General features: G+C 40.2%; 1 protein-coding gene across 8 annotated transcripts in view; it reads left to right on the forward strand.

The window, feature by feature from the left end:
* The window catches only part of USH2A (usherin), a 368811-nt gene that overhangs the window by 328899 nt on the left and 20478 nt on the right, over positions 1-19434 (forward strand). For all 8 annotated transcript variants that reach the window (XR_015802194.1, XM_088161172.1, XM_088161173.1 and 5 more), the window contains exons 62-64: positions 11982-12209; positions 13040-14556; positions 15543-15861. Coding sequence is in view for 7 of the 8 variants with exons in the window: in XM_088161172.1 (XP_088017298.1) it covers positions 11982-12209; positions 13040-14556; positions 15543-15861 (2064 nt within the window). In the remaining variant the exon portion in view is untranslated. The remainder of the gene's footprint in view (positions 1-11981; positions 12210-13039; positions 14557-15542; positions 15862-19434) is intronic.

Raw genomic sequence — 19434 nt, forward strand, 5'->3', positions numbered from 1 at the left:
GACAGATGATAATTTAGATTTTCTCTAATACTAGTCTGTGCTAGAAATGCTAGACCAGTGATGTACCAATAGATCATGAGATTTATACTATGGTTGTAGCTTAAGACAGTGACATATTTAAGTACTGTGCTTAATGTTACTGGAAAGTCCAGGTCTAAAAAGACTGAATAGAGACCCTGAGAGCAAATGGGAAAGAAAACATCACCTTTTTCTACCAGGTAACAAAATAGTTTGAGCTCTAGTTGCCCTGATGTCAAATACAGTACTGCCTTTGAGAGAAAAAAAAAAAAAAATAAAAGTTGAGAACATGTGGCTTTTAAAATAAGATATTTTTGAGACAAAAATTTGCAGTAGATTTTTATCGTACTGCAGTTTCTCTCTTCCTGGTCCTGCATAGAAGCATCACAACACCTTGGCTTGCTTTGTTAACAAACCCTTGTACTGATATTTGGTTTGAGGGTATTAATGGAAATTTCAAACCACACTTGAGTAACGTGATCTCAGAATGAAGATGACATCCAAAATGCTGACCAGTGCATGGAAATCAGGAGGACGTTTGTTTCAGTTTTAATTAAATAGATACTTGCTTCAGATTAACTAAAGCAAATCTTTGTTCTGGTTGGGTGCCCTCTACGTTCACTGTATAGTTTTGTTCTTCTGCTTATGAAGATCCTGATCCAGCATCCTTGAAAAGGAAAATGGAAGCTTGCATTGATTTAAAAGTCTTTTGAAACTTCTGCAGTTCAACTCCTGAAGCTATGAATGGTTTCGTGTTTCATTTTAAGAAACAAGAAAGAGCAAACCTGTATGGTCTGTTGCTGTGTGCTGATTGAAAATGTTGTTACTGCCTTTATTTCTCTTTGAGTCTTAAGTGAATTTAAGAAAAAAATCACAGCTGTGAATTCTATATACTTACTTTGGATGGCACATGGAGGCTAGTCTGTCTAATCTGTCATGAGAGAGAGTGTGGCTTCTCCGACACACCATTCAAAGCAGAGGCTAAGCTGAAATATCAGACTTTCCCTGTGGAGAGACCTCCTTCCCTCTGTGCAGAGTGTAAGATGGAACTGAGGACAGGAGCTACACAATGTTTGGGTCAGAATGTAGGAGAACATTGTGACTCTTTCTCATAGTGCCTCTCCTCATATTTGGGCACTTAAATACATTTGCAAGTGTCTCCCAAAATGACTAAATTGTAGTAATTTCTCTTTGGATTGCTCATTCGTAACATGCATACATGCAGCTAATCAATAGATGAGACAGTGAAACTAGTGGATTTACAACTTAATATGCAGGAGTCGATAATGGGCTGTAAAGACATTTTCAATTCAGAAATCAGCACAATACGTTCTTTACTAAGCTTAAGTGACCTGTTTTAATTCCCCAAGTAACTTAAATATGTAAGGAAAATACAGAATCCAAGCTAAACATTTTATGCTTCGGTTTTCTAGTAATATTTCAGTATTTACATATTTCATCTCTTCCCTAATTAATTCATCTGGCTAGTGAAAGCCACAAACAGCTCAGACTCTTGTTTGGCAGGAGCTTTGCAGTGAGAAGCCCAACCCACACTAGGAGGGACTAATGAAAGAACATGATGAAAGTCTCTGTTTTATTTTAGGCATTAACGTTTCAAAGTGAAGCTTAGCTAGCTGCTTTCCTTGTTCCCACTGCAGCAGACATAGCTGTCTGCTTTTCTGTGTATGTATATGAATTCAGTGTTCACCTGACAGCATAGAAAATGAGAACGGGCAGGCTGCAGACACAGCTTCATATGTTGTGTCAAGGTGAGTTTTTTTCCAGTAGTGCATCCTGTAAGCTTAAAGTAGAGGGAATTGCACCCATGTGATCCTAGGAAGATCTGGATGTTCATACATCCACGTTCATTTGGGTTTACTTGGTTTCAGGACTTTAAACCTGAAGGCAGATTCTCTTCCAGTTGCTCTACCAAATTCCATTGCAACTCTTTTTTCTTGTCTTCTTTTCAAGCCTTTCCTGTCAGTGGAGTTAATTCCGAGCCTTCATATGGCAAGACACAGCTGCTAAGGGACACAGAAATCTAGAACTTGCTCCTTATTGGACCTTGTTATTTTCACCAACAGGGCAGTCCATAGCAGCTGCAATGGGAAAAAAAGATTTGTGTTCCTTTTTACCATCATATGACATGAGGGCTTTTCAGCCTACTCACTGAGGCTCTCCACTAGCCCAGAAGGGGCAGGGATCCTCTGTAGAAATCCCCTACTCCAAAACTGGGGGATCATCCCATAAAGATCTGGAGGGAAAGTGTCAGATCCCTGCTCAATCTCTCAGTATTTTGAGGAGAAGCTGTGCTTTGCTGAGGAATATGTCCCTGAAGTGTACACCCAAATGTGTGTCTGATCAATATCCCCTGCTAATATTCAGAAAATAGGTTGAACTTCCCTCCAGGCACAGAAAAGAGAGAAGTCATCCCTCCCTGCATAAACACTGTGTGCTTCTGGCCTTTTGCTAATGGTGCCTGCTCTGTACAAAAAGGTGCAGAGCAAATCTTTTTTTCCTAGCTTATACTGACATAATTGTACTGCACCTTTCCCAAATGACTACCTACATACTTTCCTTTCCTTTCAGCCAGTCCCTGCTTGGAGAGCAGGTATCTTTATGTAGGAAGCGTAAAGCATTGAGGAAAGGAACGGAAAACCTGGTGAAGAAAGAAGCCTTTTGAGAGATTGGGGTTTGTACTTTTTGGCCCTTCATTTTTAAAAAAATACTCAGTTCATTTTAAAGGTGACATTTTAAGTTCAGTAAAAACTCAGACTAAACTTTGGCCTTTATAATGTAGCTCCAAGTAAATTGTTTATGCTTACCTTTGAATGTCTCTCAGAAGTGATTACATACAGAACAGACAAAGTTCGAATGAAGAGCTAGGACTCTTCAGTACAGGGCAGAGAGAAAGAAATAAAAAAATAGGAATTAAAAACCTTTTAGTCTCCTTTAAAATGTTGCTTTTATTTCCCATTGTGCTGGCAGAAAGCAGGGATTTAAAGCTGTGAATTGCCTGGAGGCTGTGCTATCTGCCTCTACTTAGCAGCAGTTAGAACTGCTCTTTTTTTGCATGTGTTGGGTGAGAGAGACAAGGACTCAGAATGATTGAGAAAAGGGAATAAACTAAGGGAATAAACTATTGCATTTAACAATAATATGACACATCTATTGTACCTGTGTAAAATGGGATCTAAACCAATAACTATAGTTTCCTGAAGCTGCACGCAGAAACACAGGGGGATATCCTGAGACTTAATTAGTTAATGTTTGTAATATGATGGGAGAACCTATGATGAAAAGTCATATATAACTGCGAATTCCTAATTTTATAGAGCCCAACTCGCATTCAATGGCATTTTCTATGAAACTGATGTGGGAGTTCACTTGCAATCATTGTTAAGATTCAGACTGTCCTTGTACAAGTCTCCTTAAAAATTTCTTCAAACTCTCTCTTTACCTTTCTCTTTCCCTGTTACGGCTGTTGAGCTGTGCAAAGGCAAAAATTGAAAATAATTGCTTTCATAGGGGAAAACCAAGGAGTCTTTCCTCTCTGTATTCCATTCACCAAAACTACAGCCAAAGTATCTTTTTCAAATTTTACAGAAAAGAGAAATTTTGAGATACTGCATCCAGGTCATTTTAAGATCAGATGGAAAAGGTTTTACAGTGTTCAGAACTACTTTTCCTCGTATTACCATACATGATGTTATTTGGAAGGAGATGAGAAAGGTGTCTCATGGCACACATATTTGAAATCAAAAATGTAATAGGGGCAATGTGAATTCTTGGAAAACAAAACTTGAAATGAAACCAAAAGCCAAGATATTTGGTCATGACAAAAGTACATTCTTTCTGCAACAAAGTTAAACTGAGTGCCATAAGATAGCTTGTGTTGAGAAGTTCATAGACATAAATTACTCATTTTCATGGATTACAAAAACATTCATGGTTTCATTACACTGGTTTTATGAAGCTCCTACCACTCTGGACATTATTAGGGAAAAATAATTAAAAAAAAAAATTTGAAACTTAAGACTGATGTGGCAGTCCAGATTTTGTTTGTTCTGATTCTGGCCATCAGCCAAAATATCAAATGGAAAAATACGGTTTGTGGCATTAGGAAAAAATATAACATTAACCCCCTAATGCTCCATATTAAGGATGTACCCCCTACCATTTGCAGGTTTGAGCCCTTAGGCTCTAGCTGCTGTTTGATAGCAGCGATTTTTTTTTCTCATGCCATGTCTACAGACACTATGGAATAAATCCATGAGAGAAACTCCACTCCTAAATGTTAACAAATAGTGGACGGAAAGTTGTTGCTTGTAAGGAGCACTGCATGTGGTACTTACATTAAACATAATCTTGGAGTCCAATTGGATGAGTGCACCAGTAGTAATGAAGAGGCACAAACTCCAACCAGGCTTTGTGTGCTTGACTTTCCTAGTATTTTACCTTCCCCAAAAACGCATGTCTACCCCTGATTAAAAAGCTCCACCTGAAAGATGCTTCATTCCTATTCCCCTTGTGACCGAGGCAAATGGCAAGTTCTGCACTACCTTGGTGTGTTTATGCAGATTCCACATTACGTGGTGTGTGAATTTGGAATGGCACACAAATCTCCCAGCTCAATTCTGTAAGGTTTGACATTGTTTTTAATATCATGCTGCATTTGACATGCCATGAGCTCTTTGCTGATGAAGCTGCTGTCTCCTCTCTCACTCCCAGCAGCTCTTCACAAAGCACTCCTCACTCAGCTAAAGACCAGGACATAAAGATATGCACGTTTTTCCAAGGGTGACACATAACTGGTTTTTGTTGTGATTCAGGTATCTTATGCTCTATTGTGTCTCAAATGGTACTATTGTTTTTTCCTTCAGATGTAGCCTGTCCTATTTTGAAGAGAAACTTAGTCTAATTGTTCATGGTCAACATGATTATTGAACACAAAAAGTACCATTTGGGATAAGTATTGATAAGTATTGACTGTCAGCTTTGAATTGACTAAACCCAAAGTTTATGGAAAACTGTCCCATTATCTATCTAGTTTATAGAGAGAGGTGCTTCTTTCTTTCTACCTCGCTTTCTAACTGTGAGGAATAATAAACATGGTTTAAAGTGGAAAAATATGGGTGAAAAACTATGGTTTATTATACAGTAGGTCTTGTGTGTGTTGTTAGAGATAAAATATTAATGTTAGGAAAACATGTTGACATTGTCCTCTAGATGGTGCCTATAGTGGAATGTCATGTCATTGATATTTTGGTTTATTTTATTTATTTAGTTATGCAGAAAAAGAAATATTTTTTTGGGTTTCAGTATTTCTTAGTAGAAATTACACAAATACAGATGGAAATAAATTTTTGAGAAGGTGCCATTTGGTGATGTTTGATGAATTTTAAAGAAATAATTATTAAAGAACAGAGAAAATAAGAGAAAAGCAAAAAGAGGAGAGGAGAGGAGAGGAGAGGAGAGGAGAGGAGAGGAGAGGAGAGGAGAGGAGAGGAGAGGAGAGGAGAGGAGAGGAGAGGAGAGGAGAGGAGAGGAGAGGAGAGGAGAGGAGAGGAGAGGAGAGGAGAGGAGAGGAGAGGAGAGGAGAGGAGAGGAGAGGAGAGGAGAGGAGAGGAGAGGAGAGGAGAGGAGAGGAGAGGAGAGGAGAGGAGAGGAGAGGAGAGGAGAGGAGAGGAGAGGAGAGGAATCTCACTGAAATGAATCTCAGTGTTGACTTTGCCCAAAGAGGTTTCTTTAAGGTTTTACCATCAAAAGTACGACATCACTGATTTTTTAAAAGTGTACTGCTACCCAAAGGCCAACTTGATTGTGTTTGATTTCATTTTAATGTGCAATGCATCCTAGTTTTCTTTGTGTTGCTTTGCTTTCAAGTCAAAGCTGGGGATTCAGATGCCTGGTGAGACTGCAGCAGGTCCCAGGTGTGCCAGGAAAGAAAACTCTCTACTGTGAAAATAGGCAGCAACTCCACGAGACAGATTCAGCTACATGCAATTCACAGTTCTGTACATGCCCTGCCAGGAAGGAGGAAAATTAATTGCAATGTAGTGTTTTTCTATCAGGTATTAATTGTTGTTGTTTGCAGAATATTTTTAATTTAGATTAGTGCTGTTTTTAAAGGTTTCTTCCAAGTACAGTCCACAAGCCCATGTAGAACAGTTGGTGTAGCAAATGATTCAGTTATGTGGCAAGTGAAACAGGGTGTGCAGATTTGGGTTTTCATTAAAAATGCTGCTAGCATTTAGGAAAGGATGAAAACATGGGGTCACAGAGGAGAGAAAAGTTGTGTTGTCTGATGTTGATGGCAAAACTACAGTTTGTCTTAAAAGTGAAGTACAAGAACATCCTTAAAATTGAAAAAATAGCATTTTGCCAGGAATCTCAAGGAAAGAATATCTTTATGAACATGTAATCAATGTTTATGTTTTAATAAGAAGCCACTTTATGTGCTTTACTTTGTGGGCTAAATTTATTCTAACGCATTTTTTAACTAAAATTTCCTCGATTTATTTATAGAAAAGCAAGCTCAAATGTAATGAATTTTTGAATGTCATTTCCTAGCCACTGTAGAAGAAAAGACTGCATGAATCCGTCTCAGGGCTGGGAAAGGAAGAGTGTCCTTTCATCCCAAGAAAAGACAATTTGGATGAACATTCCCTAGGCAAAAATGTTTAAAAATTATTTTAGGTTTAATAAGGGACTATCTGGATTTAAGAACTTAAAAATGTTGTTTAAATATTTGTCTAGTTTTATTCTTTGGGTTTTTATTTGCCATAAAAATTATTACCTGTATGATACATTTTGCTGCTATTGAAAGCCTGTTGGGTCATATCAAATAATCAAATAATTATTAAAAATTTAATATACATGTTGAAAGGCAATTTTAAAATTCTAAAATGAGGTTCAAAGAAGTTCTTAAAATGTAAATTTAAGTGAAATTTACCCCAAAAAATTTAATTAAAAATCTAAAATTGTTTGTATACAGATTGGAAGGAAAATAACTAATGCAACATCAATTTCTTGTAAAAATGGAAATTCTGGTTACCTGTAGGCAAGATAATTTCTGGTTAAATGAATAACATGTTGGTTTCTGTTGGACTAACCTTTGAGATTTTTCAGTACTACCATGGGAATAATTTATATTCCAGTCCACACTGCTACAGGAATAGACTCATAGATTACTTGTGTATCCATAAGTTATATCCTTGTGAATCTGAGCATAAGGCTTTAGGAATAGATTCTTTTAAATGGAAGAGACACAGTATGCACGATATAAGCCCAAGAAGGAAGGCAGCTCAAAGGAAAAGTTAATGTTTGCATGTGAATATGAGCTCAGTGTAATGTTTAGAGTGAAGGCAGAGGCTAAGAATAGGCTGGAAAATAAGAGTGAACCTCAGAGTCAAGGTAGAAGTGCTCCCAGTGCTTTGCAGAAAATGACAGAGTCTGGATTAGACAAAGAGGGTAATGACAAAGGTCAGGATAAACTGAGTATCTTTAGAAACTCCCAAGCATTCCCCTTTGCTTCTGTCACGTATGGAGGATTCTTTTTGATTTCCTTGATGGAGAATTTGAAAATCTTAGTCAAATGATGGATGGATTGATGTTCTGGCTGTCAGGAGACCATAGCTTTCTCCTCCCTTGTCCAGGGAGAGTTCCCCATCTCTGCCTCTAGACAAGGAGATGTTCTACTGAACTGCCTTCCCATTGTTTATGTCCATGGGTTATGAAGAGCTGGTTTGGATCCCCGTGCCACTGCTACAATTAACAGTGTGATAGGGTCTGATGCCACTGGGTTTACTTAGAGGCTCACAGAAAGAATGAGCTAGCTTTTTATTAGCTATGCAAGATACCTGCCAAGTAGAGATTATGGCACAAAGAGAAGGTAGGGAGAGAGAAGAAACCAGAGCCTAACCTTAACATGACTGGTGATGACTTGCTGAGCTTTGATGATTACCCCTGAAGAAGGGACACATACTCAAGCTGCCTGGGCAGCTCTTCAGTGGTTCAGGGATCTGATGTGTCTGTCACGGTTTGAACTCATTCCCTGAGACCTAGGCAACTGGGTAAGCTGGCCTGCCTTGAAGGAAGAGGAAAAGCCCAGAGTGACACCCCTGGAAGTGCTGCTTCATCAGATCGATAGACTCAAAGATGACTAGGTTGTGTAGTTGTATGCAGTTTAAACATTTGTTCAGGGAGTCCACCCGTGCAGAGTATTATTGACAGCTACAGATCAATGCTAATTTTTGATCATTTTCAACCTACAAAGACCTCTTGACCCTATTGCCACCTTAGGGGCACTTCAAGTAGTCAAAAGCAATCACAGTAGGCAGTGTAAAATCATCAGACCCTTGAAGGCTGCACAGCCTTGCCCGTGCCTGGGAGGAGGACCAAGAGGTAGTGAGGAAGGCAGGCACCTTGCATTATGGATGCCACTGCCTTTGAACGGCATGAAAGACTATGCTAATTTGTTTCCAGACTTTAAGTGACTTCTGCGTTCATGAATTAAAAAATAAACAAACAAAAAAGGCAATCTGAAGCGAATCTTGACGAATGCATTATTCATGACTCTTGCTCTCTCGTTTTATGTTTGGAAAAATGTGTTAAAACAAGGTTTTATTTTAAATAACTTTTATCTTAATTTATAGTGAGAAGAGTGGAATTAGTGTAGGAATGTATTTGTTGCTGTTAACAGCTTGTGCTGCCACTGGCAGCATGTGAAACACTTTACAGAACAAAACCAAAGGTCCTGCCTGGAGTAGTTGTGGTGCTGCTAGAGCGGCACCAGGGGAGGAGACCAGGCTGCCAAAAGCAAGGACAGTGTCAAAGGCTAGGCTCTGGGCTACAGGGTGTGATCAGGTCACAGTGGCTTGTCACAACCTCCTTCCTGTCAGGTGTCCATTTCTATAGTGTTTACATGGAATGAATGAAAGGGCCATAGAGGAGGAATGTGAGACTGTACACACTGAAATATATGCTGGAATATTGTTAATTTAATGACTGATGGGGTGAGAATGATTGACAGCTGGGGACAGAGAAAGGGGCCCGGGCTTGAAGTCCATTGGATTTCATGGTCAGCCAGTCTACGAACATCTTAATGTTCACATTAAAATTTTATTTTGTTGGTTTTCTTTTAATGGTGAATGAAATCTGGGCTGTTAGCACGTGTAAACACGGGAAACATGAGTTTACGGCTTTGCAGAGGAAGACTGGGAGGATATTCCAGACAATGATTTTGTTCCTGCGCCTGTTTAAGGCTGTGTCGTTGCCTGCTGAAGCCAAAGTTACAGTGCTATCAGTGCAAGGTGTATTTTACAATTTATATTTGACCATTCCAGCAGGACAGTATTTCTAGGCTGAAAATGTCATGGGAGGACATAAAGTGATTCTTAAAATGAATCACCGAGTCTGCCATCCATACTCTTTTCAGCATCAGCCTTTGAGTTGAGCAAATTCACGACTGGCAATGGCAGCAGTGCAGGGGGAGAAAGTGTGGCTCTGTATTCTGGGAGTACGTCCCCTGAGCTTACTTCAAAACCAAACAAAACAAAAATACATGTAAACCGTTTGCTCTTCAAGAAGTATCTGTAGGAGCCAGGGATAAAAGTCATCCCTGGAAGGAACGGTTTAGCAGTCTCCAGAGAACATGATGAACTGCAGGCTAGGAAATCCCTCCATCCTTGTTTCATTTCAAAGTGTAGTGAGGATTGTAAATAATTAAATCTTGGGGTTTAGTGGGAAAATGGTAGAGGGTGATGAAAAATATGCCAGTTTTCTGTTCAAAAATAGAAATCTAGTGTTTTGTAGCATTGCTGTCACAAAAACCCGCCCGATGATGCAGCTCATTAAAAAGCAGAGCCATTGCTTTTTGTCTGATGTTTTTAATAATGTGTTTGTACCTTCAGAGAGCCTCTGTGTAGCAGTTCAGGGGCAGTAATTTAATGCTGTGTGCTCCCTTCCTCCCATCCCCACCCCCGAACCATGGAATGTAAATTTTAGGCTTTTAAAAGTTCTGTTTTGAAAACCTAATAGATAACTGTCGTCGTAAAAACTATTAATACAGACTACATCCAATTGTAAAGCTAATTTTAATCATGTTTTGTGCCAACATAATTTCTGATGCCTGATTTTTATGCTAAGCATGAGCCTCGATTTAAACGTGGTTCTTTAACCTGCAGTTCATAATTTTGCAGTCGTCTGTATAGGTTTTTTGGCTATGGCAGTTTAAACGCTTCCACTTTCAAGGATCTAAGCCATAAATGTTTATTAAAAGAATCTATAATGAAATCAGGTTTGTTATTTTTTTAATGGCTGCCTTGAGTATGTTGGATGACTGAACGCATGTTGTTAATCATTAAGTACTCATGTTACAAAAAGTGTTTGATAGTATTGCCATCTAGGGGCTGAACGAAATCCTCCATACCGAAATAAACTGTAATTGAACAGGTGCTGCTATTGACAATATACATATGTTTTTGCTTTATAGCCCACATGCTTTCCATGTTTCTTATGACAAAAGATATCTCTAAATGTCCCACAGCAGCCAGAGCTTTTTTATATATAATCTGTTCGAGGTGATTGCTATTTGCATTTCAGCTTGCGCTTTTTTGGCAGTGATGACTGGGAATTCCTAACAAAGAATTATACTTTTTTGCATTATTAATCTTGCTAGTATTTGCCCTGTTTAACAGAAAAAAGGAATCATTTATCAGAAAAGTATGTTTATAATCTGTACTTATGGCATCTTCAGATTTAATATTCATATTGGTCATTCAAATGCTGTGCTATATTTATCTAAAAGACTAACTCATTGTTTTGAGGAAATAACTATTTAAATATTTATGGTCTAACTTTTAATATTTAAAAAAAGAAATTAATATTTCTTTAAAATTTGTTTCTGAGTCTGATAGCTTAACAAATGTTTAAATATTAAACAATTGGAAATGTTAGCATTTAACAACTTAATACTACTTACCGACACAGGGAAATTGACTTCAGCTCTTTCTATCACATGAAGGCAACTGAATTCCTGCATTCCCTTTCTTGTGGTCTATATAATTCATGCCAAAGTACAGCTAAAAATCAGATTAAATATATCAGTGATGAGCTGAACTCCTTTTTTCTTTGCTCCTCTGATCAGACACATCTTCACAGTCTCCTACTGGAGCATGTTACTCCTGTTCTTTGTTGGTCACTGTGCCTTTTGTGAGTGTTCAAAATAATTCCATGGCTGTTTTACCTTCCTGCCGAGATCAGATTTTGTGCTGAGGCTCTCCTTGCCCAAGCAGTGTCAGGTCTGTGACAGATGCTGTTTAGGGTGGGCTGGGATGCCAGTGGTCCCTCCTGGCCATGGCTGATGTCCATCAGCCTGCATCCCCACCATACCCCTCTGCTGGGCTGTGCTCAGGTGTGGCAGCAGGTCAGCCCCTGGTCCTTACAGCCCTGGCTGAGCCTGGTGGGATTTACAAATTGTTTATCCAGATTACCATGGCCTGAGTAGCTAGAACAGGACAGCATGCCTGTGAAATGTCACACGTACACACGAGATGTGTAAGATTTCTGTAGAGGCAGGCATCACTTGTGTACCACAGGTTTTTACATGCTTGAGTCCAGTTCCAGGAAGCTACATCCTCACTGAGCAAGCTCAGACATATGCTGAATGAACTGTAAGTTGTGTCCTAGCTGAGATTCAGACTGTGGAGGACTCCCAAGGAATTCACTCCAAAGGCTCCATCATAATGATGGATAATTTTTTTTAACTCTAAGAATTTCTTTTTGAGGCTCAATCATAAAAAAAAAAAAAAAACACACAAAAAAAATCCTAGGGACCAGATGGGGTATTCTGCAAAGCAGTCTGAAGTGACCCAGAGCTGAGGCCTCATTTTCCAAGTGACATAAACCACAGATGCTGATTACTTTTTTAACTAACTCAAACATCTGTATTCTTGCTTCAGGGAACAAAGCATCAGGCTCATTTATTTGGATTGAAACCTTTCACAACATATCATATTCATGTCGTAGCTGTAAACAACGCCGGGCAGGTTTCAAGCCCCTGGACATCTGTGCGCACTTTGGAAGCTTCACCCAGTGGCCTGAGCAACTTCACTGTGGAAAAAAAAGAAAATGGCAGGGCTCTGCTGCTAAAATGGTCAGAGCCCTCCCAACCCAATGGCGTGATTAAGGTAATCTTCATCTTGACATTCACTTGATTAAAAAAGAGAAGGGAAATGCTGAATATCAAATTAAAACATTTCTTGCTGAAAAAGACTCAGTTGAATGCATTACAGTTTAAAGTAAGATGGAAGTCCTATATAAGCAGAAGACACTCTGTGAGTTCTCTATGCTTGTCATTATATTAAAATGAATAATAACATTCTTGTGCTACTCTGTGACTGTAAATTTTCACTTACGGTGAACCAAATTGTTCATTTAATGCCTAGAAAGCGGCACATGAAATATCATAATCTTACTCATTGTAAAATTGGACATGACCAAAATGTGTTTGTAGAAAACCTGGGTTTAATAGAATATTTTTCTGAAATTTGGGACTTCTTTTAGCTCAATAGTTTCAACTGAGTGTAAACTTTTACCTGCAAGGTTTGCAACTAGATGGGTTTATTTGGAGGTTTTTTCCTTAAGTGATATTCTTTAAAGCTAGTCTGTGAGAAGCTTTCTGCTGACCTGTGAGAGCCTTGCAATGAAACTTGATAACAATCAAATATAATGAAAACTGTCACTAAGTGATTTATTACTGCATTCAAAATGAAAAAAAAAAATGAAAATTGGATCAAAACATTCCTTTTGTATCAATGATCCGTTTGTGTGCTGATTGTTACTAGCAAGAATAAGTTTCTGAATCATTGGTTAATAGTCCTTATTGCAAAGATTAAGAGTCTCAGCTACTGGTTATTGACAAAAATGGTTTTGTTTTCTTTTCCTTTTATCCTTACTTCCTTCCCTCCTTCCTTCCTTCCCTGTCTGCTTTCTTTCTTTTTCTTCCTTCCTTCACCAGACCTACAATGTTTTCAGTGATGACCACCTGGAGTACAGTGGTTTATCTCGCCAGTTCCTTTTCCGGCGTCTCGAGCCGTACACCCTGTACACCCTCATGCTGGAGGCATGCAATGCAGCAGGCTGCACTCACTCTCCACCTCAGCCAGTCTGGACAGATGAAGCTCCCCCAGTGTCCCAGATGGCACCTGTAATCCAGGCAGTGAATGCCACTAACGTTGAACTAAGCTGGTTGCAGCCAATTAATCCGAATGGAAAAATAATTCGCTATGAAGTTATTCACAGACACACAGAAGAGACTATTGCAGGGCACGGAGCAACCACAGAAGATGAGAAAATTGTTTTCACAGAATATAACACTGAGAGCAATACATTCACCTATAATGATAAAAGTTTACAGCCATGGACAAGGTATGAATATAAAATACGCACCTGGAATGCAGCAGGCTACACTGACAGCTCCTGGACAGTGGCAAAGACTAGTCAAACTGCCCCAAAAAGTCTTGCTGTCCCCAGTTTATCCGTGGTGTCAGCCAACCCCCATAACGTACTCATATCCTGGACACCCCCTGCACAGCCAAATGGTGTTCTCCAGTCATACAGGCTGCTGAAGAATGATGTTCTCTATCCTTTCAGCTTCGATGCTGCTACTCTCAGCTACGTGGATGAGGACTTGCTGCCCTACACCGTGTACAGCTATGCAGTGGTTGCCTGCACCATGGGGGGCTGCTCTACCAGTGAGCCAGCTGCAATACGGACAGTGGAAGCAGCTCCTGCCTTGGTGGACCCCCCATCTCTGCAGGCTGTCAGTGCCACTCAAGTCAGTGCATCCTGGGCACCTCCCCAAATACAAAATGGAGATATCACCAAGTACATATTGAAATTAGGCAATGAAGAGTATTATCCTGGCAAAAGTTTGCAAATGTTGGTCTCTAACTTGCAGCCTTATACACAGTATGATTTTGCATTGGTCGCCTGTACTGCTGGGGGCTGCACCTCTAGCGCATCCCAGTCTGTGATGACCATGGAGGCTCCACCATTAAATATGGAAGCTCCCAGGCTGCTGGTCATGGGCTCGGAGTCAATTGAAATCACATGGAAACTCCCAGATAAGCCCAATGGCAAAATCACAAGCTATGACCTAAGGAGGGATGGTATGCTTGTTTACTCTGGTCTGGAAACTCGGTATCTTGATTTCACCCTCATGCCAGGCATGGAGTACAGCTACACTGTCACAGCAAATAACAGCCAGGGCAGCATCACCAGCCCCTCAGCTCGGATAAAAACCAACCCCTCTGCTCCATCTGGGATGTTGCCTCCTAGGTTGCAAGCATGGTCTTCCAGTGAGATTTTGGTGGCCTGGGATCCTCCTATCAAAGTGAATGGTGACATTAGAAACTACACAGTCTCCATCCACAAGCCTGGTGAAACGGAAAAGAAGACTTTTGACTTTGATGAATCTCATGTTTCCTTTCTGAGACGGTCATACATAGTGGGACAGCTACAGCCCTACAGCAGGTAAGTCTGGAAGAACCCACTTGTTGAATAAATGTTGTGGGGTGGTGCAGTGGGCTGGTGGGCAGCTCAGTCATCTTACTTCAACAGATAGTCAGACCCACAGGGTTGTTTGCTAAAAAGCAAATAATAAAACAAGGTTGTTTTTTTTTTCTTTCACATTTACAATAATGCCAGCTTTATATCATCTTGATGAAGTGCATAGTGTTGACTTAGATTGTAATTGTAAGAGGTAATTCAGCACTCTGCTATAGACTCTGCTAAGACTTGCTATAGACTCTGCTAAGACTGTATCTTTCACATGGTGTCTGCTATTGAGAATAAATAGGGCTTTAGTTGACAAAATTTGGGGTGGGGAGACCAAAGCTGTGGTAGCTGGCCCATTCACAGGGTAGCTGAGCTGAAATTAATGGAACACTTTCGAACCCTCGAGCTGGAAACGAGTGATTTGTGATTAAGTGAAAGCTAAAACTTGAGAGGGTACCAGACTCTGCTACAGAAATGCACTTGATACTGAAGTAATATCTTTCCCACTAATTCTTGATTATTTACCTGACCTTTCCTTATATATTTGTGGAGGCATCATTTCTGTGTGTTACATGGTTGATAAGTTTGTCTGCTATTTACATATAACTAATCTAAATCCAAAGAGAGTAATAGAGGAGCTCTACAGCTCTCAAATGACATCCAAATCATCTCTTACAATGAATCATCATTTTGATTTATATCATCAAAATCAAAATGATTTTGATCACTTGACTCCTGCAGATGTTAACTGCTCTGAAAAAAACCCAAACCACACCCAAATAAAAACCTAGAAGACAGCGTTCTTCCTCTTTGCCGCACAAGGCACAGCACATAATCTGTTGCGTGCCTACTAAAAATTCCAAAGACCGGGAGAAACGAAGAAATCCGCCAGATCCCACGCACGGTTTGTATTCGTATCCGCAGCGTTGTAATCGCCTTGCTCGTTCTCTGTGTTCCCCCAGGTACGAGGTGCAGCTCCGAGCCTGCACGGAGCTGGGCTGTGCCTCCAGCGAGTGGGCGCCGGGGCGGACGCTGGAGGCGCCGCCGGCAGCGCAGCCGGCCCCGCTCATTGACATCCAAACAGCCGGCGGCTTCCAGTCCTCCGCTTCCATCCTGTGGGCCGGCCCGAAGCAACCAAACGGGAGGATTTTGTACTATGAACTTTACAGGAGGCGAGCAACTCAAGCCCACGTAAATTTAGACCTCTCGCTCGTTTACAATGGTTCTTCAACCTCCTTCAAAGACGACAACTTGCTGCCTTACACAGAGTACGAATATCAGGTGGGAATTGAAGCTATTTAGCTGCTCCGATTATGATTTCAGTACACTTTGAGAACCTTACTTTACACTTACAATGAACATACACGTCTCAATTCTAATGTTAATAGCATTGTGAAACCTGAATGATTATTGTGAATGTATTTTAAAGACTTGAGAAGCTGAAAAGAATTCCATACAGGCAATATATTCATTCAGCATTTGTTTAGCTTAGTAGTAGGTGCCTGTGTATCTTAAATCTCTTATATGTTAAATGTTTGTGTACCCTCCAGAGCCTCTGCAAGTCTCTGTTATGGGAAATTCTAGTTCTTAAAAGGCGCCTTTTTCCATTATTTTTTCTTTCTTTTCCCATCCTCCCCCAATCTATTATGAATTAATTTCTAATTTAGATCCTAGATTAATTTTAGATCTTATAGCAGTTTACATCCAGAGGGACTGTTTTCTCTTTAAATTAGTCATTAGAATGACAAGCACATTATTTTGGTGGTTCAAAAGTGAATTTGCTGTTGATTGTTGGTTTCACATTTTGTTTAATATACACCTGAAACAGTGCATTCCACCTCTGGAGCAAGGTGGAACAATCTTTCTTTTACAGGCTCATTGACTTTATAGGATGACAAGATGATTCAGGTTGGAAGGGCTCTCAGGAGGCCATCCAGCCCAACTTTCTGCCCAAAGCAGGGTCCATAAAGAGGTCAGATGAGGTTTTGCAGGGCTTTATCCAGTTGCATCTTGAAAACTTACGGGGAGGAGGTTGTTGTCTTACAGACAGTCTGCTCCACTGGCTGACTGTGACCATTGCAAAAAAGTTTTTTGTTATCTTCAGTCTGAACCTTTTTTGCTTGAACTTACACCTGTTTTCTCTTGTTCCCTCCCAACACATACCATAGCAAAGAAACAGGCTCCACCCTCTCATTAGCGTTCTGGGGGACTGCAATCAAGTCCCTCCAAAGACATCTCTTCCCCAGGCTGAACAAGCCCAAGTCCCACAGCTTCTCCTTACAGGCACTTTTCCAACCCCCTAATTACGTTGGTGGCATTCCAACGAACTCACTCCAATTTATCATTATCTTTCTGGCATTTGGTGGCCAAAACAAAATAGACACTAAATAAAGGCAGGTAATCACTTCCTTTAATTGTCTGGCTGTGCTCTTAGTAAACAGCTCAGGATGCTGGCCATCTTTGCTCCCAGAGTACTCTGCTGGCCCATATTCAGCTTTCTACCTCTAGGTCCTTTGAAGCAGAGGTGTTCCTTAGTTGGTCAGCAATGCTGACTCTGTGATGCTGCAAGAAGTTATTCCTCCCCTGGAGCAGGACTTTACATCTGTCTTGCTGAAATTCCCATTCTCTAGGGTCTTCTGACTGGCAGACCTGTCCTTCAGCATATCAACTGGTCCTTCCAGTCTGGTGTCATCTGCAAGTTTGATGAGTGCACACTGTATAGATCAGGTTCTTTGGTAGCTCTGCTTTCTCCTTTAAGTAGCCAGAAACTATGAAGAATTCAACCTAAAAACTTGCTTTATCACATTAGTGTATCCAGCTGCTGCATGCACACGTCCTAGACTCATCAGCTCATGCAGTTTGGAAGGGACATCCAGCAGGCATCTAGCCTAACTCCCTGGTTTAGGCAGGTCCAGATAGACCAGGCTCTCAGGGCTGTGTCCAGCTGAGTTTTGGATCAAATTCTCCATCCTTGCATCTGTAAGGATGGAGATTGTACAGCCTGTGTCAGCAGAACTATTGTTAGACCAGATTTCCTTGCTGCTTTAGGCAGGATCTGTGGGGAATGTGAATTCAAGTGCAGATGGGGCTGAGTAGACAGCAAGCATTGGTAGCAGACCCAAACTTGTTAGGAATCTTTCTTAGATGAAGAAAAACTCTCCAAGCTGGATGTTGTAGATATTGGCTGTGGGATGTTCTCAGCTGGACCAACTTTTAATTATCTCAGTCAGAAGCTGTTTTTTGGGAAGCTGATACCGCAGAGACTTTCTTCAGCCAACATTTTTAATGACTTATCAGTGACAGATAAAAAAAAAAAAAGAAACCTCTTGATCAGATTCCTGTGCTTTATTGCGCTGTATTCAAGACTTAGCTTTTTATCTTGGTTCTGCTCCGTAACCAGGCTGAGCTTTTGATTGGAACTTTAAATTATTTTTTGGTTTTTTTCACCAGTGGCCATTTATTTCACCATGAGAGGTTTTTCAATGCATGTGTTTGTCTTCTGCTTAAGTCACTTGCAGCAGTCCTCTGGGATGTATTCTAAGCTTCTCCATTGTTGACAATTTATATCTTGCCTGTGAGACAAGTTATTCATAAGTATAGGGCTTGGCTTTTGCTATTATGCTGATGAAACCCAGATTTATATTTCACTTAAACTGGATATTGATTCTCCTGTCTCTGTATTTGAGGCTTGTTTGCTGGACATAAACTTTAAATGCAACTGAATTTCCTCCAGCAGAATGCAGATAAAATCAAAGTGCTGTGATGAGACTCTCTCCAGCTTTTTTGGAAGTATTGAGATTTAGTTCAATGCTTTAATAGCTTCTTTGGACCTGAAATCAGGACTTTTCAGTCTGGGGTTTTTGTGAGATTTTTTTCATTGGATTTGGTTGTTTTGCTTTGTTTCTTTTTAATTTGCTTGTTTTCCTGGAAACTTCAGCTGAATATTAGGTTTTATAAAACCAGGTGCAAAAGTTGCACTTCAAGAAATGATGATACGAGTTTAGGAGCTCATGCTGATGGAAGGGACTATGCCCTCAAAGTGCTTAGATCACTGTTCTTCAGGAAGCACATTTATACTTTAAAGGGCCAGGTCTGCAAGAGCATATTAGCACCTACTAGTTTGTAGTGGGCTTTTACTGGCATGTAGTGCCTACTTCCATACTCCAAAACACTTAGATCTTTGAATCTCCCTCTCTTGGTCTAGCTGTACATTTAGATACCTGCATTTTCTAGAGCATCTTTTAGGTATTTGTTGGAATTCTGCCTGATATCCCCAACTCTATTAACCATGTGCTATTGTGTGATCTCCTGAAAATGCCCCAGATTTAAACAAACGTTATCACTCGTGAGGCCCAATGAGTTTGCAAGCACAATCCTTTGATTCCTGGAATATTTCTGAAACAGGGTGTGTATGCTCTCCTTGTGAATCATTGAAAGTGTGTGCAATGTTACCATGTAGCAGCCTGCAGAGTCAAACCTGTTTTTCTCACCTAAAGGAAGTCTCTTCTGAGCAGAGACTTGTGGCATTTAGTGCAAAGCAGAGCTGTCACAGTATGGTGTGATTTCCATGCAAATGCAATATCATTCCTCCACAATTACACTTAATTGTGTTCTTAAAATGGCTTCCTTAGATTAATGGCTTAATGTCTTCCTGGTTTAGGACACATCTTTATTTCTATTTGGCAGGAACAGAACATGTAAAAGACAGAAAATTACAATTGTCCCTCTTTAGAAAGGTTTATAGCTTCCTGCAGAGGTTTATTCTACAAGAGAACTATTCAATGCACCAAGACAGGGTCTGCAGTGCTGGAGCTGTCTGGCTCTGAGCACTGCTGGAGGCACAGCATCTCTCCT

Source organism: Sturnus vulgaris, chromosome 3, assembly GCF_052056855.1.
Source record: "Sturnus vulgaris isolate bStuVul1 chromosome 3, bStuVul1.hap1, whole genome shotgun sequence".
NCBI lineage: Eukaryota > Metazoa > Chordata > Aves > Passeriformes > Sturnidae > Sturnus > Sturnus vulgaris.